The following is an 18,063-nucleotide window of genomic DNA, read 5'->3' as shown; positions in this document are numbered from 1 at the left end:
TCCCCTCGTCTAGATCATCAATAAAGATGTTAAACAGGAGTGGCCCCAAAACCGAGCCCTGAGGGACACCACTCGTGACCAGCCACCAACTGGATTTAACTCCGTTCACCACAACTCTTTGGGCCCGGCCATCCAGACAGTTTTTTACCCAGTGAAGCGTGTGCCCATCCAAGCCACAAGCAATCAGTTTCGCCAGGAGAATGCTGTAGGAAACAGTGTCAAAGGCCTTACTAAAGTGAAGGTAAACAACATGCACAGCCTTTCCCTCATCCAATAAGCGGGTCACCCTGTTGTAGAAGGAGATCAGGTTAGTCAAGCAGGACCTGCCTTTCATAAACCCATGCTGACTAGGCCTGATCCCCTGGTTGTCCATTATATGACTTTTAATGGCACCCGAGATGACCTGCTCCATGACCTTCCCTGGCACCGAAGTCAGACTGACAGGTCTATAGTTTCCTGGATCCTCCTTTCTGCCTTTCTTGTAGATGGGTGTCGCATTTGCCACCCTCCAGTCCGATGGGACCTCCCCAGTTAGCCATGATTTCCAGTAAATCATGGACAGCAGCTTGGCCAACACATCTGCCAACTCTTTCAGCACCCTCGGGTGTAACCCATCCGGTCCCACAGACTTGTGTGCATCCAGGTGGTGTAGCAGGTCTCTGACCACCTCCTCTTCAACTGTGCTGACCTCAATCTGCTTCCCCTCCCCATCTCCCAGCTCATGAGGCTGGGTGTCCAGGGAACAGCCAGTTCCACTGCTAAAGACTGAGGCAAAGTAGGCGTTGAGCACCTCAGCCTTTTCCTCATCCTCAGTTACTATGTTTCCCTCTGCATCCAATAAAGGAGGGAGATTTTCCATAATCCTCCTTTTGCTGTTAACGAATTTATAGAAACATTTTTTGTTATCCTTAACAGCTGCAGCCAAGTTCAGCTCTAGCTGCACTTTGGCTCTCCGGATGTTCTCCCTGCATAACTTCACTACATCTTTATAGTCGTCATGAGAGACCCGGCCCCTCTTCCAAAGGCAGTAGATTCTCCTTTTGTTCTTGAGATCCAGCCAAAGCTCCCAAATGACCACATTGCTATTTTAGGCTTGGGTCAGGAAGACATGGACTAAAGAGAAGGAGCTTGTTTCAGTTATGGTGGCATGCAGCACTGGATTTGTGTGTGTGAAATGTATGACCCTAAGTCGCTAAAAGCAGCACAAACTATTTTTGCATTTATTCATGCAAGAAAATCCCAATCTTTCTCAAGTATGTTCTTCAGTCCCTGGTCTGTGGGTTCTTTTAGTCCCTTGACTTACAAGTCCTTTCAAGTCTAAAAATGAAAAGTTAAAACAAACAAGCTTTTGGTAAGCTAGAGTTACCTGTACAGGAGGCATGCCTTCACAGGAAACTTTCAGGGGTTCTGCAGTTCAGAAATTGTAAACCCATAGGTTTTGTGCTGTGCTAGGCAATACAGAGAAGAGATTTCTGAAGATGATGAGGAAAAGTGTGGAATTGCTTGAACTCTGTGCAACGTCCGTGGGGCAGAAATTGCTGTGGTGGTAGCAACAACTGTCAGTGAGGCCGTGTGGTTCATCACGCACCTCCAGCAGAGACCTAAGCAGCATGCGGAGATGGTGTTTGTTTGTCTCAGCTTCCCAAGGCACCACAGCCTTTCAGGGGAGAGGTCCTCCACAAGATGAAAACAAATCTGGGGACTAATGGACACATGTGAAATGGTGTCAGGATAATAATAATTAAAAAAAAAAGGCCAAACCAGGATAATAATCCAAATTTATTAAAATATTTTATGATAATTTATGTAATTGTGTTACCTGGTGGTAGACAGATTTAGTAGCTTCCCACAGAGGAGTTCACATATTTCTGTGTGGTAGGTGTGGGATAGAAAAATGTCTCGCACACCAACCTATGAGCAGAGGAAACTGCAGCTAGCCCCACTGAGGTGAGGGGCGTGTAGCTGGCTTGACAGTAGTGTGGCTTTCAAATAAGTTTGGCTGTAATATTTAGTCCGGAGTGGTCCCTGAGTTTTTCTTTTGTGTTCATGTTACAATGCCTTTTCTCTGTTTGCTTCTCTGGTAGATGGCAAATACACAGGCAACCTAGCTAGAGGGAAATACTAGAAGCAAGCAGAGTTGTAAATAGAACTATGCAAAAGGAGAAATTGTCTCCTCCACCCCCTTTGCTTATAATCTTTGAAGGTAATTGCTAAAATAAGGGACTGGATCTTAGCCCCCTCTTCCTTTTGAGCAGGAGTGATACAGTCAGTGTATCTGAGCAAGGGGTCAGGCCGACCAGGGGCCATGGATACAGGGAGAGAGTAGCTCCTGCCTTCCAGGCTGGGTTTACCATGTAGTCAGTGTTAGTTCCGCTTTAGGCTCTTTGTATTGCCTATCCATCAAATTGCTTGCTTTATAGGGATGCTTTCAAGGTTAGCTAGACTTCTGAACAGAGCTGTTGTGCAAAGCTGCTGTGCTGCTTTTATCGTAGAGAAGGATGTTATAAACAATGATGTACAAATGGTAAATTTGATCCTTTCCATTCCTTGTGTACTGTAAGCAGAAAGTAATTCTCTCTGTAGCCAAAAATATTTTATCAGTTTCCCTTTTAAGGAATTTGCTATCAGTTTCCTCTGGAGGGTAACTGATAAAATACTCTGTGTAATCTCTATCAATCATTTTAGTATTGCTTATAACATATTTGTTTGCTAGTCTTTGATACTGTTTTTGAGTTTTCAGATAAATGTCATGGCCATCAAATACAGTTACTGTCATTCTGATTTTGATTTTTTTTTTATAGAGTATTAATTCAAACCAAGTTGAGACAATGGAAGGTCCAAAAATAACCTGCAGTACAACAAGCTCTGTAGAAGGTACGGTTTTTTATTCCATAATGTTGCAGTCTTTAAAAGCTCTGGAAAGTTGTCACAGATTCATACGCTATTTATTTATTCAGGAAGATCACATGTTTCATATGACATTAGAGACTTGTAAGTGGAAAACAGTGGAATAGGTAAGTCATACACTACGAGAGTGGTGTAAATCATGATGCTGCCTACAGAGCACTGGTTTCCAGTGTCAGACTATAATTGTTCATAAAATGTTATGGCATTTATAGTGACTGGAAAAGCCTCTCAGCTAGTTTTATTGTAAGAGTCAGAAAAATGTTAGAAGATTCCAGGAGAGGGCAGTCTTTAACTAAATGAACACTCCAACCTTCAAATTCCAGTAAAGCCAGACGAGTTAATAAAGATAGAAGCAGAGCAACGTTTTGTATGAATAGTTTTGGGATCCGGCCCAGACTTCTTAATGTGGCAAAATTCCCATGTGTTTCAGTTAGACATTGAATATTTTGGTGAGAGGTTTACCTCTAAGGATTGCGGGACTGTGCTTGCTGATGAGAATGCTCTTTCATTACCAAAATACATCTCTGTGTACTCGGAGCAGGCATCTCTCAGACCTGAAAAGAAAATCACAAAAAAAGGTCATTCTTCCACATCAGAAGTATGATGCTTTGTGTGTTTGTTCATGATTGTTAGGAATTCATTAAAAGTTTTCATCAGTTGGTCATTTGCCTGTGTGGCTGGCTCTGTATGTTTGGATGAAGCAACAAGGTGAAAACTGTGAGCTTTCTGAGAGCCTTGGTCTTGCTCTGTGGCTGTGCTGGAGGCAGCTCTGCTGAGGGCAGCAGAAATGTGAGCACCTGCAGAATCTGCCAACAGGATCAGGACCAGACTGAGGGAAAGGAATGGGATTAAGTTCCAGGTGGCATCAGCTATTAACTTTAAGTAAATGGATAAAATGGGGACACCGTTGTTGTATAGCTCAGTGTTTAAACGTAGGCTGCCATTGTTAGTGCTGGAAAAGGAATTTTATATCCAACCTCTTCAGCAGTGTTCAGGCAACAAGTGTTATGCCATTAGAAGGTAAATATGTAGAGAAATGATAAGGAGTTGTTAACAGTTGCAAACTACGCATCTGTTACTGTAAATGTAAGCAGCAATTTACCATACAAGGTTTGTCTATTACTTTGGTGACTCTGTATTCATCTGAGTGCCATACTCTGAGCAGCGTGATCTTTATGCTGCTCTTGGGGGATAGAAAGTGAATGGCCTGGATTGGTAGCATTGTATGTGGCAGTAGCTTGGGCAATACAACTTCTAGGTGATGGTTATTTTGATGTTTTGCACTATAAGCAGTTTTAATTCAGGCTGACTTGGCACAAGCAGATAATGAACATTGGTGGATATTGATTGTCCAGAGAGAGAATCACCAGTTCACGATGTCTAGTCTCATTTTGGATTCTGGTTGTAAAGCTTCTCATCCTCACTTTACACCAAGGATATTTAGCATAGATACTGGCATAGGCACACTTACCTATTTGTGTTTTCAATGGAAGCTATCCACTTTTGTGCCTTTATGCATCAGAGTTATTTTGTGTCTGTTTTTTTAAAAAAATATAATTTCAGTTCCTGTACAAACAAACTGTAGTAATCACACATGTTTTACACTCTGTGTTATCTACTTGTAGACATGAGGAGCCCGTAACTATTGTTTGTATGCTGATGAGCAGCAAAGGTTTTTTTAATCTTGGGTTTTGATATTGTCATTGGTTACCATATTTCTATATTTCTCTATATTGGCCTCTTTCACTAACCACCACCAAATCCAGATTCTGAAAAATCAGGAATGATCGTTACTGGTGACCAGTAGCCTGTTTTACACTCTTCATTTGCCAGCATTCAGGAGACCAAAAGAACTTTTTTCAAGATTGAGTTAAAACTGTTGCTGCTAGTAGCAGAAACGATATGAAATGATTGACAGAATACTTTTTACTACGTTCTCAGTTGCATTCAGTGATTTCCTTTAGAAAGTGGCTGCTAAATTCAGGACATTAATTTGGCACTTTCATGTCATGAAAGGATTCCCCATAGATTTTAAAGCTGCTGCCATTCCAAGAAGTAGTAACTACTCACTTCTGGGTGGGCCTAAAGTCAAGGTCAACAGACCTTTAAAACACAATGCTATCAGAAACCCTGAGCTATTATCAAGCAGAGGTTGCTATAGCAGTATGTTGCTTCTTGTGAAATGCAATCATACGAAAGCAGTGGGTCAGCGTAAGATGGTGCTACTAGTTTAGCAGTGAATCTCCCGTAGCAACTTAATTAAATTCAAATACATGGAGTGATACATTATCCAGTGAGGATGCAGAACAAAAGGTGAAATAGATGATATTTTGTCTAATTCAGTAGTTTGTAGGTTTTTTTCTGTTTTCTGACCTTGAAATTCCATGCCTGTGAGTTGACTGAATACTGTTATCTGGAGGACAAGCCATTTGCTTCTACAGAATATTAGATATAGAGCAAACAGCTTTTTATTTCTGAGAACTGTGAAACTGAATAATAATAATGCCAATTGCATGACAATACTGTAAAAAATATCTTCCTACTGAAGCTTTTAAAGTAAGCTTCTGCAGTTACAGAAGAAATAGTCTGTTCCATCTAGTTGAAAGATGATGCCTGGGACGCTTTGTTTGATAACACTAGTGATTTTGTGCTCTTTGATTGCACTCCATTAGAATGCAAGGGGAGGTGTATATGTGACTGCTGCAGAAGGTTAATTAAAGATGGTGGATTAATTAAAAAATAATGATTGAGATACTGATCAGCATGGACCCAGTCCTGACTCCTGCCACCGTCCAGGGACACTGCTGAGGTCAGGGACAACAGATGCACTGATTGCAGTGGGCCCATAACTGTGTCCCAGAACTTCATCTCAGAGACCTGCAGGTTAGGTAGGGTTGTTGTTACTGAAGATTGTGCAATTTAGATAATAGGCAGTTGTCTTTGAATTGTTTTTCCAAAGATGTATTGATACAGCTCTTTTTAAAAAAAACTTGAGTATAGACTTTGTGCAATGCCAAGAAAGGACAGAGGTCCCAGAACCCCACATTCATCAAGGCAGTCCCCCCCAATCCACCCTCTGCTGACTGCTGACTCATACTTAGTTTAACTGTTTGCTGGAGCTGGAAAATGGAGAGGGATTTGTGTATCTGAGAACAGCAAACCTTGAGTTGAAAGATGCAATATAAAATGAAACACATTTACCAGCATAACTCTGGCTATATAATTATTTAATAAGTATATTTCAAATAATAATAATAATGTTCCTGGAAGCCTGAGTGATGCTGGTGTTCATTTGCATTCCTGTAGCCAGATTACTCCTCTCTGATGTTTCACAATAGTTCATGAGGCTGCGTTTGGGCAAAACTTGCCAAGTGTGGTCCTTGTTTTGCATTTTCTATGAGCTTCCCTAGAGTCCTGGGAAGAAAAAGAGTGACAGAAGTTAAGTTATATTTTAGTTTTTGGGGTGAAAATGCAATCTCTTAAGTTCAGAAAACACATGAAACCCCTGCAGAGGAAAAGCAGAGCACAGCTGCTCTGCAGAGTTGGTGTGAGGCATGGTGCTAGAACTGTTAATTTCCTGAGCATGTGGGGGTTAATCAGCAGCTGGCTGACAAATTGCCGTGCTTGCCTAGCCTGGATGTAACTGTGACAATAACATAGCACTTGTTGTGCATATCCAGCTCGAATGCTGCCCACGGGAATGCCACTGTGGGGAGATGCATGGGCTCCCATGTCCATTGTTCTGGCTCGCCTGCCTGTTTGCCTGCTCCTTGTGTTCCCCCTCCTATTCGAAAAAGCAGAGAGCCCAGCTGCAGAAACCAAAGCAGACCCAAACTGAATTTGCTTGTTATTAAAGGCAGGAATCTTGACTTTTACAGGTCCTCTGAAGTTGGCATCTGATGAATTGTCCCAAGATAATGCAAAGGTACATATTTCTCCTTATACAAATAGCTAAGATCCATTTAGGTTGAGAAGCAGCAACCTCTTCCTGGCTGGCTGAGCACCTCCCAGAGCTAACAAATAAATAAGGTGACTAATGTCTGTCAGACAACATTTCCTGCCTGTTCCTATCCTGCAGGAATAGTTATATGTGTAGATGATTATTGTTTGAATGAACCTGTATGTGGTTGTGGGCCAGAAAGTTGGGTTGGAGAAGCAAGCTTGCTTTTGGACCAGAAAGCTCTTGTGTTTATGGCGAACCTTAGTGCCTTCAGGGAGCTTGCAGCTCAGCTGCCAGTCTGGAGGGAGCACAACCTGTCTTGCAAAAGCTTCATCCTTGAGATGGCATGATTCATTACATCTGAGGAGATAGTCTCTGAGAGAGACTTTATGGGTAACTGTGAGTCCTTAACTGGACTTAACTGGGAAAAATACTTGATGTAAAAAATGGCACTTTAATTGTCTTCCATGTGGAGGTATCTAACAGCTTTTGTGGGGGGACCAGTATTTGTGAGAAGTCCCATTATGGTTAGTCAGTTGTATATGATCTATAGTCTTATATTCTGCATTTTATTTATATGTATCTGCTTACAAAATCAGAAAATCTTTGTCTCAGTGGTTTTTTATCCCCTTTTAAAGCAGGAGCTTGATTATTAGCTCAACTGGGTATGAAGCTAATAAAATGATTTAGGTTGGGAGAAACAAAATTGGTAAAATCTGGCAAATTTGGTAAAGGTGGTATCTTCTTAATAGCTAATGACTTGATTTTTTTGAATAACATTGGAATTTAGTGGAATGTTGTTGGACTTTTATTAGTTCATTATTATAAAAGTGATGAACTCTAGTTTGTTTTTTTTCTTTGATTGCCAGCTGTGCAGAAGATTGACCATTTGTTTGGGATTCACATTTTTCTATTGTAATCTATGTCATCTCAGAATTACATCTTTGCAGTTTGTGTGCATTCTGGAGTCAATGTTGAAAACATATGTTGAGGCGAAGTGTTGCAGCTCATGAGTTTTGCATGGGGGCAAAGGTTCTGGTACCATATTGACTGTCTCTTGTTTTGATCTAGCAGAAGGGCCGTAGTTGACTCTATAATGAATGAACTGACCTATGATATTTATACAGGTGTGAACAGCTCAGGCATTAGAGAAGGAGGCATCTTAGAAATATATTGCTCTTTCCTCAAGATCACTGTATATTGGCTAGTCAGGACACAGTTAAACTTTGTAAGAGAAGAGCAGGCTGAAAACTGGAGTTTGCATGGAAAGTGAGATATGGTTTGGTCTCTTCTTTGATTGTGTTTAGAGTTTGAGTCCATAGGGTTCATATGTGTATCTTAGAGTCTGGAATTGGCATGCTCTATCTGTTCCATTTATTAAAATGGCTAAAATGAAGTGGCTACTGCTTGGTAGTGTTTGAACTGAATTCTAAAAGCCTATAGCCCAGCTTGCAACTAAGCACAAATGCAACTGTTTGTCTTCAAAGATATAGCTCAAGTTTTTTGTTTTTAGCCTTTCCGAGACTCTGTGACTGCTTCTAAAGAAAATGAAGATCATGTCCTGTTGGGCATAGGTAAGAAATAATTAATCATTTTGACTTCGCAAAAGCTGCTGATATATACTGTGATGCCAAATACACACAAGGCGGTTTCTTTAAAAGAGGTGAAGGTCACTGACATTGCAGCCTAGCCTGGCAAAAGATCAATTATATCTGTGTCAGAAAGGGAACATCTTTCAAAGCATCTCTATTATAGATAGGTAGTATCATGATACCCTAGGATTTTTCAGTAGTATATTAACTGTTTTAGGAACAACACTCTTCCAAATAATTTCTGACAAAATCAATATACATGACTGAAGATGAAATGAAGCATGTAGAAATTTTAGATGCCACAGTGGTGAGTTGTGGGGCTGGTAGGAGAATATAGCCAGCTGCACTGGACAGTACATTTAGAGACTGAAACTCAAATGGAAAGGTGGGTATTTTCAAGTTTGGGGAAGGCTCCAAGAACAATGTGCAGACATGGACTCATGCAAAACACAGCAGGGGGAAAAAGACAAGTAACTAAGCTCTGCCAGTGAGAGGTGCTGTGCCAGGCAGAGCATGTCAGGCTAGCATCACTTGCCTGTGGTCCAGTGCTGGGCTCAGAAAGAACAGCCCAGCTGGTGTCATTCAGTCAGGCCATATGCAAACTTTGGTGGCCACAAAATGAAGAGTTGCTCTGTGTGTGTGGAAAGGGAGGGGATATACATGCATAAATGGGGGTGGTACATGTTAGAGGGAAATGAACTGACGTAAACTCAGAGATACAGTTGTGAAATAAGAAGCTGACAGATTTAATAATCTCTCATTAAAATAATCATCTAGTTATCTATTTTTCCAGTCATTGTTATGTCAAATGCCAGTACTTCAACCATTTAATCATGTTTGTCACAGTCTCTCATCCAGGGAATACAGGAGCTGCATAAGGGAATTGAGAGTAGTAGCAAAAATATTAGTAGTCACAGTTATCCTGACTTTAGTGCCTTTGAGCACAGGACAGCATAGCAGTCCTTGCCTCGCTCAAAAATGTGGTGCACATACACGCAATGTTACTGCCCATATGATCGAATCTGTTCTGTCAAGTGAGACCAAAGTATTTGACTGTATCTCAGTGTAGGAGGGTGTGGAGCCATTGGGGAGATTATGGTTTGCTAATCTGAAGCTACATCTGCTCCAGTCTCTGCTCCAGTTATACCATCTGGAGGGAACATAAGGTAGTTTAAAAGCTGACAGAGTGGAAGTTCTCCACCCTGAAATTATAGCTGATACTTCTTTTTCTGACCCCTGAAATGCCTTTTCCTTCTAAGGCATCATTTGCACAGTGCTACTTGTGGCAGCTGGAACAGGCGCCAGGCCCTCTGGCTTCAGACCAGCTCAATCTCCTCTCTGATGCTTGGATGGGCAGCTGCAACAGATCCTGAGTCCACAGGGGACAAGCAAGCGACTTTGGCCATGATTCGTACTGTTAGGAGTGGTAGAGTGTAGATTCTTAGAGGAGCTTTAGGGTACAAAAGAAAAGGTGAATTTGCACACAACTTGCAACAAGATTTAGGTGCTTAAAATTTGATTTACGTATATTTGCTTAGGCATCTTATGTATAAAGTAAAATTATAAATATGGATATAAATGTGTAGATATACATACATCTATACATATACATGTGTATATAAATACCTTTTGTCCTGAGTACAGGCTCAGCTTATATTAAACTAAGAAAAATTCCCTGTTGTACCTCTTACCTGAAAAAGAACCAACCCTCTGTCTCTTCCCTGAATTCTAATTACTTTGTAGTACATTTAAGAAGTTGACTTGTTTGTGGAGAAGCTACAGTGAAATTGGTTCTGCTTGTTTTAGAAGTAAGTTACCATAATTGAGAATTTGGTTGCCCTATGTAAGGACTGGAGCATGGACTTGCTGCCAGCTGTGCTGTGGTCTCTCCTTGCCCATCTCCCAGTTGCATACTGAAGTTGGCTAAAATGTTCATAGCATAGACATCTGATGGGATTTTGCCGTTGACCTCAGCAGAGCCTAGAGGGCTTCCAGTCAGCACCACGTATGAGACCTCATGCGGCTGAAGTGCAGGCTGGGGAGTGAGTGGGCTATCAGATATGCAATAAAAGGTGAAAGTGGGGAGGGATGAAGAAGGATGAAAATAGAGTTTGGTGACAACTAGAAATTTATAAGTTGACTTAAGCTGGTTTTATTGGTTTACTTGAATGTAAAAATCAGTATCTGTTCTAACCTGACTCACATAACCTTATTGCTAAATATTGTAGTTTTATTATCCTGGATTGTCTTAAACTACTTTTAAAGAAATTGTTTGCTTGGCAATGTTGTTAAATGGCAAAGTTTTTGGCAGGAAAAGCACACAGTAGGGGATAAGGAGAGAAATGGAAATGGTTGTCAGTGGGGGAGAGGAAGAGGGAAAACAGCTAAGGAGGGTTGAGTGAAGAATAGAAATGAACAAACTCTGGAATCTCACTAGGAAGTTGGATGTGTAAATCAAAGAGGACTTCTAAGAGTGAGAATGTGAGTGCTGTTTGAATGGGTACAAATTCCTGAACTTCTGCTTCTCACTTCTTTTTCTATGTGGTTCTTGCTTTTAGAAACCTTTACCAAAAATCAGTCTCATCATGGAATGGTTTGTGTTGGAAAGGACCTTTAAAGAAGTGGTGTCTCCTGGAAGGCCTCTGCTGTTCCTGCTGTTTTCTTCCCCAGCCTGCCCTTTCAAGCATATTGACTGTTACGGCTTTTTCCCCACACCCAACAAAGTTTTGGGAGTATACCTTTGCAGGGGCGCTCTCAACAGTCCGTAGGATTTTAAAAGGGTACCAACTTTCCTTGCTCCCTGTTCTCTTCATCTTTGGGTTGGGACCTGGCTGCCTTAGGCACTATTTGAGTCTTGTAGTTCAATTTTGAGAATTGTAGTTCATTTTTTTGTGCAAGAGGCTTTGCATCATCCAGGATCGCTGCAGAGCCCGTGAGGTCCTACCCCTGTGAGTGTCAGGGTGGGAATGGGCCAATAAGAAGCCATGTGAGCTACAGATGATCGTTTTTGGGTTTGCCATATTCAAGAATTGAAGGAAGTAGGAGTAAACTGTGGGACACAACAGCATCTTGGACCAGGGTGAACAGGGGATTTTATGGAAACTCCTGAGTTCAGTGCTAGTCACACCTGCCAATCTTCTTCCCCCTCTCTGTCTCCCCTGGAAATTGTTGGAGGTGTCTTCTGTGTTTGCAAGAGAAAAAAATAAAACTTTTTTTTTTTTCATTGAAAGAAACACACTGGAAAGATTGAGACACAAAACCAGTATCAGTTGGGGAGAGTGAATGAAAGAAGCAAAATGGAAAGCAACAAAAAAAGGATTTTTTTTTTCCTTTCAATATTAAGCATATGTATTATTGCCAGCCATTGTCATCCTCAGAGTCAGCAACCCTGTACATTTTGGGAGGGAGTCTAGGAGGTGACAGCTGAATGCTGTTACTGTTGGGCATGTGACAGTGTTAGCTGGGCATATGTTTTTGAACATTTATAATTCCTTCCTGTTTTGCATAGCTGGTTTGGAAAGAGGATTTTCACAAGGCCATTTATAAAGCTGCAAAAGTTTCTTTTTTCCAGTAAGAAAAATCTAACCCCCAGTTTTCCTTCCAAGGAAATACAGCTTTTTCCACCCCCCCTCCCTACCCCCCAAACTTTAGGAAGGCAGGATGATGTTAATTTTTCAAAATATTTTCCCTGCTCTCCTAGTTACAGTGCCAGTGACCTAATGGTGTCTGTCTAATCTATTCTGTTTGCTCTGCCGGTGGTGAAAAAGTTCTGTAAGCCACGTTTTGCACTTTGAGAGATAAAAATACTGATGCCAAATTTTTGGCAGTTCGCTGTATGTGACCAGGCAGCTACAAAACATTTCTAGTAGAGTCTGCCCTTTGATTTTCATGGTTCCACAGAAATCCCAGTTTAACCACAGACCAGTTTAAGGAACAGAACATAATGATCTTCTCTGTGTAAACCAGTAGGGCTACACTGTAATCTGCAGAAAAATCTGTTTTCAATGTTGCTGTTTTATTCTTTTTTAATTAGATTTCCTTACCATAACTGGTAAGACTTTAAAAGGTGATTTTTTTTTTAAGATAGAAAAAAGCATGGGCCTCCTGACTGGAGTCCTGCCTTTGCACAGTTTTGGTCAGGTCTGTAAAATGATTCCTTTTTCTACTTACTGCATTCACATCTTTCACTCCTTTTTTAGTATTCGTTTGTTTTTAGGTTTTGGTGGGCAGAATGTTTGCATTGGAAGTGTTTTGAGTCAAGTGTGCCTGTTTTGACATTGGAACTACAGAAAATAATTTTATGGTTGTTGATAGATAAAAGTGAAAGTTACATGTTAAGTGTTGCCTATTTGAGACAGTTACAAGAGACCTGTGATTAAGGCTATGCAGATCTTTTCTGTTTGTGGTCATTTTTATCTTTTCCTGGCAGCTTTCAATCCTATTTTTCCCTTACGTATGCTTTGAGAGAGGTTTGGTGATCCAGCCGTAGCATCTCTAGTCCAGGAGCTGCAGACCTTTGCTTGAGTTTCTTTCCTTAACGGATTTACAGTAGGACCTTGGGCATGTCACTTATCTTTTCCCTGTGTCTCAGTTTTTCAACCGAAACAAGGAAGACCATAGAGAGTGAGGTGAGAAAGAAGCACTGCAATACTTGGATGACTGGAGATGTGCAAATACTCAGGCTGGTTGTGCTGAAGATGTTCTGAAGGTCAGTCTGTGGTAAAGGAGGCTTTTTTAAAAACTCATTTTTAGTCAAAACATAGGTGGTCTGAAAATTGCAGAGAAAAGTAATAGCTGAAGAAAACTCCAGAGTTATTGCTGCAGCTAATGGCAGTTGCACTCTGTCCTTTTTTGCTGCAGTTTTCAGAGATCTTTATGTTGCTGCTTCTACTTTTGCAAAACCTTTGCATGGTTTCTTGCACATTGAAGAAGAGAGGCTTAACTTGGGGTTGATCTGTCAGAGTGCTGCCAAAAACAACCTTTAAACATGGCAGTAGTTTATTTCAGTAGGTAAAATATATTTTTATTTGTTTGTCAACTAAATATTGAAGACTGCAGAATAGTTTTACACTAAATATTGAAGATTGCAGTTGTGGGAAGTAAAATCTTGGGATGTGAGCCTGAACTGAGCTTAATTAAAAAGCCATGGAGAAATCTGGAAGAGGCAGCATTAGGCACTAAAACAAGCTTGTTCTTGTTTCTTGGAGTTTCCTCCACTCTTGATTTTCTGAGACATTATAATTCAAGTTAACCTCAAAAGGAAGACAGAACGAAAAATGAACAAGTTAAAAACATGTGCTGTCTGGCTTCCCAGAACTTGTCCTCCTCTTCTGCCTAGAATCCAAAACAAATTTGCTGAACAAAATAATCCTTCAAAAAGAGGCTCTTTTTTTCCCTAATGTTTAAATAAGCTCTTTTGCCTGTCTTCTGCCTGGTCTTATTTCACGCTAACATAAATAAACAATCTGGCATATATCTAATGTCAAGTTACTCTTTTAATGTGAAATACAACCCAGAAATACATTGTGGAGAAAACAGTTGTATTCCTGAAAGTGCACACATGAACACATTTCTCAGCTTTCTCCCTCCTTGAGAGGCAGCCCTTCCCTTGAAGTCTTCCCTGAAACATGGAAAATTGGACTTCTAATGAGATGGGTCTTTGGTGAACTTTTTGACAGCGTAGGCTGCCAATGTAAGTGTAGACTCAACAACCAAGTCACTGGCGAAATTTCAGTAGGAGTGAGGCCCAAGTCAAACTTGGGTTTGCTTTCGTGTGAGGCCATGTGCTCTCTCCGTGTTGCTGGGGCTCACACGGGCCTCCGTGAAGCCAAAACCAGGAAGAGATTTTTATTGACTCTAGACCTTGGTTCTCAAACTTTTGCAAATAAACTCAAGGGAGCTTTTCATCAGGGTGTGGGACAAAAAGCGATGAGCTTTTCATCCATATTTGTACTGCATATCCCAGCTAGTCTTTTGACATGACTAGATACTGGACAAGAGGAGATTTTAGGCAAATTATCTCTTTATGTACTACTTTGGAAGTGCTCAGTGGTTGTTTCAAGAGTCAGGGCATACTGACCGCTGTCATGTGAAAGTGGTATTAATGATCTTGTTATCCTAAACTGAACTTGTTATCTTAAACCACATCAGATGAATGGTGAGGCAAAAAAAGGAAAAAAAAAAAAAAATCTGCAATCAGTCCTGAACCAGACATGACTACGTTCTGAGTTGGAGGAACACTGTAAAATCCTAACAGCAGGACAACACAAAAAGTTTAAGACAAAGCCTGATATAGTGCAGTGTGTATGTCTCCTGGCTCTTTGGAGCTACGTTGAGTCAGGACTGGGCACAGGTCATGTTTTTGCCTCAGTTTTTTAAAAACTCTGACCCCTTTTTCATCCCAATCTTGTGGGTGTTCTCCAAGGATCTTACAGTACTGGTAGAGTTTATACAAACTCTTTCTCTTAAATTTTAGAGGTACATTGCTCCTATAGTTTGTCAAAGAAAAAAGATTTAAGTACCACCACTTACAAACAGTTGCTTTTCAAAAGAGGATATTGCTAATGGCTCTTTGTAGGATAACGCATCATTCATTGAATATCACGAGCATGATATTTTTAGCATGGAAGTGTTATTCTTGTTATAGCTGTTCTAATTGTAGTTGTCACCCTGGTTTCAAGAAAACATTAAAAGAACAGCCTTAAAAATTAGTTTCATAATTCACATTATAATTAGAAATATACCTGCTGGGGAATAGTAAGGTGAAAATTTAGATGGCACGGTCTCCTCTCAGCCAGGATGGTTTGAAGCAGCACTGTTATTCCATGTGCCCTGTCTGAGGTTGGTAAAAGGATATATCCTTATGAAAGTAAATGCAGTGGAGCATAAAAGCTCTTGGACGGGCAGTCTATCTTAAAGCAATCCAGAAAGTGGCGCACACAAATTGACTCTGCTTATCCTGTAGCCTGCTGTGACTGCGGAGTGTTTCAGTAGACTTGGGGGTCTGTGTAGAACAGCATTTTTGGAGATGGGTAGGGTAACCTGCCGCTGTCAGCAGGGTGTCTGTGAAGGCAGCAGCTGGTTTGTGTTCATTTCCAGGTTAGTGTCCGAGAAACTGCACAAATAAGTCAATGAAAAATTGATCCAAATGTATAGTACCATATTGTTACTTTGTATTTTTCATTAGTGTTTCTGGCGCCTGTCTACACAGCATCTATAGGAGACACTTGTTACAGAAAAGGGGTCTAGTGTGGGTGGGTTTTGTCATCAGCTGTTTGAATGGAAGAGTGGAGAACACCTGCATAAGGGGAGGTGTGTGTGGGAGGTTTGGGGCCTTTGGGGATTGGGGCCATTTATTCTCATGTCAGTTTGATACCTGAATTCACCCAGGGCTACACGTTTCTGGGAGAGCAAAATCTGCTGCGTTAAACTGGTAGTGGGGGGAAGAGAGTCCATGATGCTGAACACTAATGGTCTTTCACCTTATTGAAAGCTGTGGCTTTGTTGAGGTTGAAACAGTGGAAAGCAGGCATGTTTGCAATGGGAAGTGTGCAGTGCAAGAAACTCCCTGTCACTTCTTCCTCTGCCCTGCTCCCTGTCCTTTCCAGCCCTGCCCCTCTGCAGGTGATGTGGAATGGTGAGCCTGCCACAGCGCAGTAGTGAGAGAGGTGGGATCCACCAAATTCTGTCATATGTCAGGCAGTGATGAGCAGTGACTGCCCTCCTGGACCTTTTGCAATCCACTGCTGAACAGTTTAAATCCTAAACTGCCATGTTACTTGTGGGAGACCTCAACAGATCTCTGTTCACAAAATAAAGAAATAAACGGGCTGTTTTCCTAAACTGAACTCATGAATCACCCATCAGAAATTTAGCAATACAGACGATCATAAAAACAAATGAGGGAGGTCATCTGCCAAGGTCGTAAGGATCTGGGCTTGGTTCTGTGTTTTTCAACAATTTTGTGAAAGGGAGAGGGGGAGAATAGTGATGTGGCAAACTTTCATAAGAAAGACTCAGGTCTTTGGTGGAGAAGTGGTAAAAATAAAGTGTGTGACAAGGCATCCTACAAGATGTGTGAGGCTGTTGCTTACAGCATTCTGCACAGCCATTGCGTTATCATTGTGGACAGGTTGAAAGAGCATTAGAGTTGGAGGGTGCTTGGTGTGTGGGATCTGGCTGGTAACGTTTTGCTTTTAGTTGCTTTTAATTCACATTTGCTGAGCTGCCAACATGATTGTTAAGTCTTATGTAGGGTAGTGCAGATATTTTGTCCAGGTATATTGGCTGGTCTTCTCTGTGGAAAGATGTGCTCTAATTAGTAAAAACAATGGAGTGAAGAAGACAGGAAAGCCACGTGTGCCAGTGGGTCGCAGAGGCTGCTGGAGAAGATCACCTGTCTACACCGTCTTTCCTTGTCAGAGTCTTCTCCACAGCTTTGGGGAATGATTGCAGGCTCTACTGGTCCTGGGACTGAGGGGAATCACCTTCATCCCTAATGTCAGGGGACACTCTGCCCAGAGCAAACTGGGCAGGGCATTTTTGACAGAGTCATTGTTCAGACAGCTCTCATCTCTTGTCTCACCTGTGTCCAACAGTGACCCTCTCCAGCCCTGTTTCTGGGGTCAGTAGTCCAGCTTTCCATGCTATGTACATCCCTTCTCCATCTGGGGAGTGGACAGTGGGCCCAGAGGGGTTGTCACCTTCTGGTCTGCCAGAGACAGATTGGTCTCAGCCCATCATTTAACAGCGTTTGGGGAGAGGGAGCCCGCCTGCTTTGGTGCTGCGGGGCTGTCCTCTGAGTGTGCTGGGGAGGTGACAGTGCTGTTTCATGGAGACTGCAGATGCTAGTGACATTCCTCTGCTTCCTTCCGTCTTGCCACAAGACGCAGGAGTACTCAGACAATAGACAATAGACTGTAATATCTCTGAAAGACATTTATGTCATATGAATATGTTTTGGCAAGCATTAAGTGAAAGAATTTAAGGCATTACATTATTTATCAGAAGCATTAGCCTTAGGTAATGCACACAAAAACTCCACTTGTTCTTTATCTTCACATCTATACCTTGGTATACGTAATTGAAAACATTTTTTCAGTGGAAAGTAAGGTTAATATTTTCCAGCTAGAAAGCACCTTTTATCTCATAAGCTGCCAGATCTCTGTGCCAGCTGCATGCAAAACCACTTTGGAAACAAAGAGCGGCAGGTGAAAAGTGGGTTGGATCATCCCACAAAGTGCAAGAATGGGGAAGAAAAGTATTTTTAGCCAAATACTGTGAGGCAAAGCCCTGCTTTGTGGCAAAAACCAGCATGAGGTCTTTCATGGCTGCATAAAGTTTTACAAGCTAGAAAAAATCATCTTTCACAAGGCCCGAACAGAGCAAATAATGTGAGTGATATTCAATTAACCCTTCAGAAATATGGGTTAACGTTGATAATTTATCTGTACTTTCAGGCTGCCATTGACAAATTCTGGTACAAGATCCTATTTGGGGGAGATTGCAGTAGGCGGCTGAAAAAAGCCCAAGAACTTGGTCAAAAAAGAGGGTAAATGGCAGGAGTAAATGATCAGGTTTTTATCACAGCAGAAATTTAGTAGCTGCATTCTCTGAATGTTACAT

General features: G+C 41.4%; 1 protein-coding gene across 2 annotated transcripts in view; it reads left to right on the top strand.

Moving 5' to 3' along the window:
• The window catches only part of ARHGEF28 (Rho guanine nucleotide exchange factor 28), a 100,380-nt gene that overhangs the window by 17,597 nt on the left and 64,720 nt on the right, over positions 1-18,063 (top strand). For both annotated transcript variants that reach the window (XM_074856354.1, XM_074856353.1), the window contains exons 5-7: positions 2,802-2,874; positions 6,786-6,832; positions 8,361-8,421. In XM_074856354.1, coding sequence (XP_074712455.1) covers positions 2,802-2,874; positions 6,786-6,832; positions 8,361-8,421 — 181 coding nt within the window. The remainder of the gene's footprint in view (positions 1-2,801; positions 2,875-6,785; positions 6,833-8,360; positions 8,422-18,063) is intronic.

This window comes from Strix uralensis, chromosome Z (assembly GCF_047716275.1).
Source record: "Strix uralensis isolate ZFMK-TIS-50842 chromosome Z, bStrUra1, whole genome shotgun sequence".
Taxonomy (NCBI): Eukaryota; Metazoa; Chordata; class Aves; order Strigiformes; family Strigidae; genus Strix; species Strix uralensis.
The sequence above is the reverse complement of the archived record's forward strand: the minus strand, read 5'-3'. Positions and strand labels throughout refer to the sequence as shown.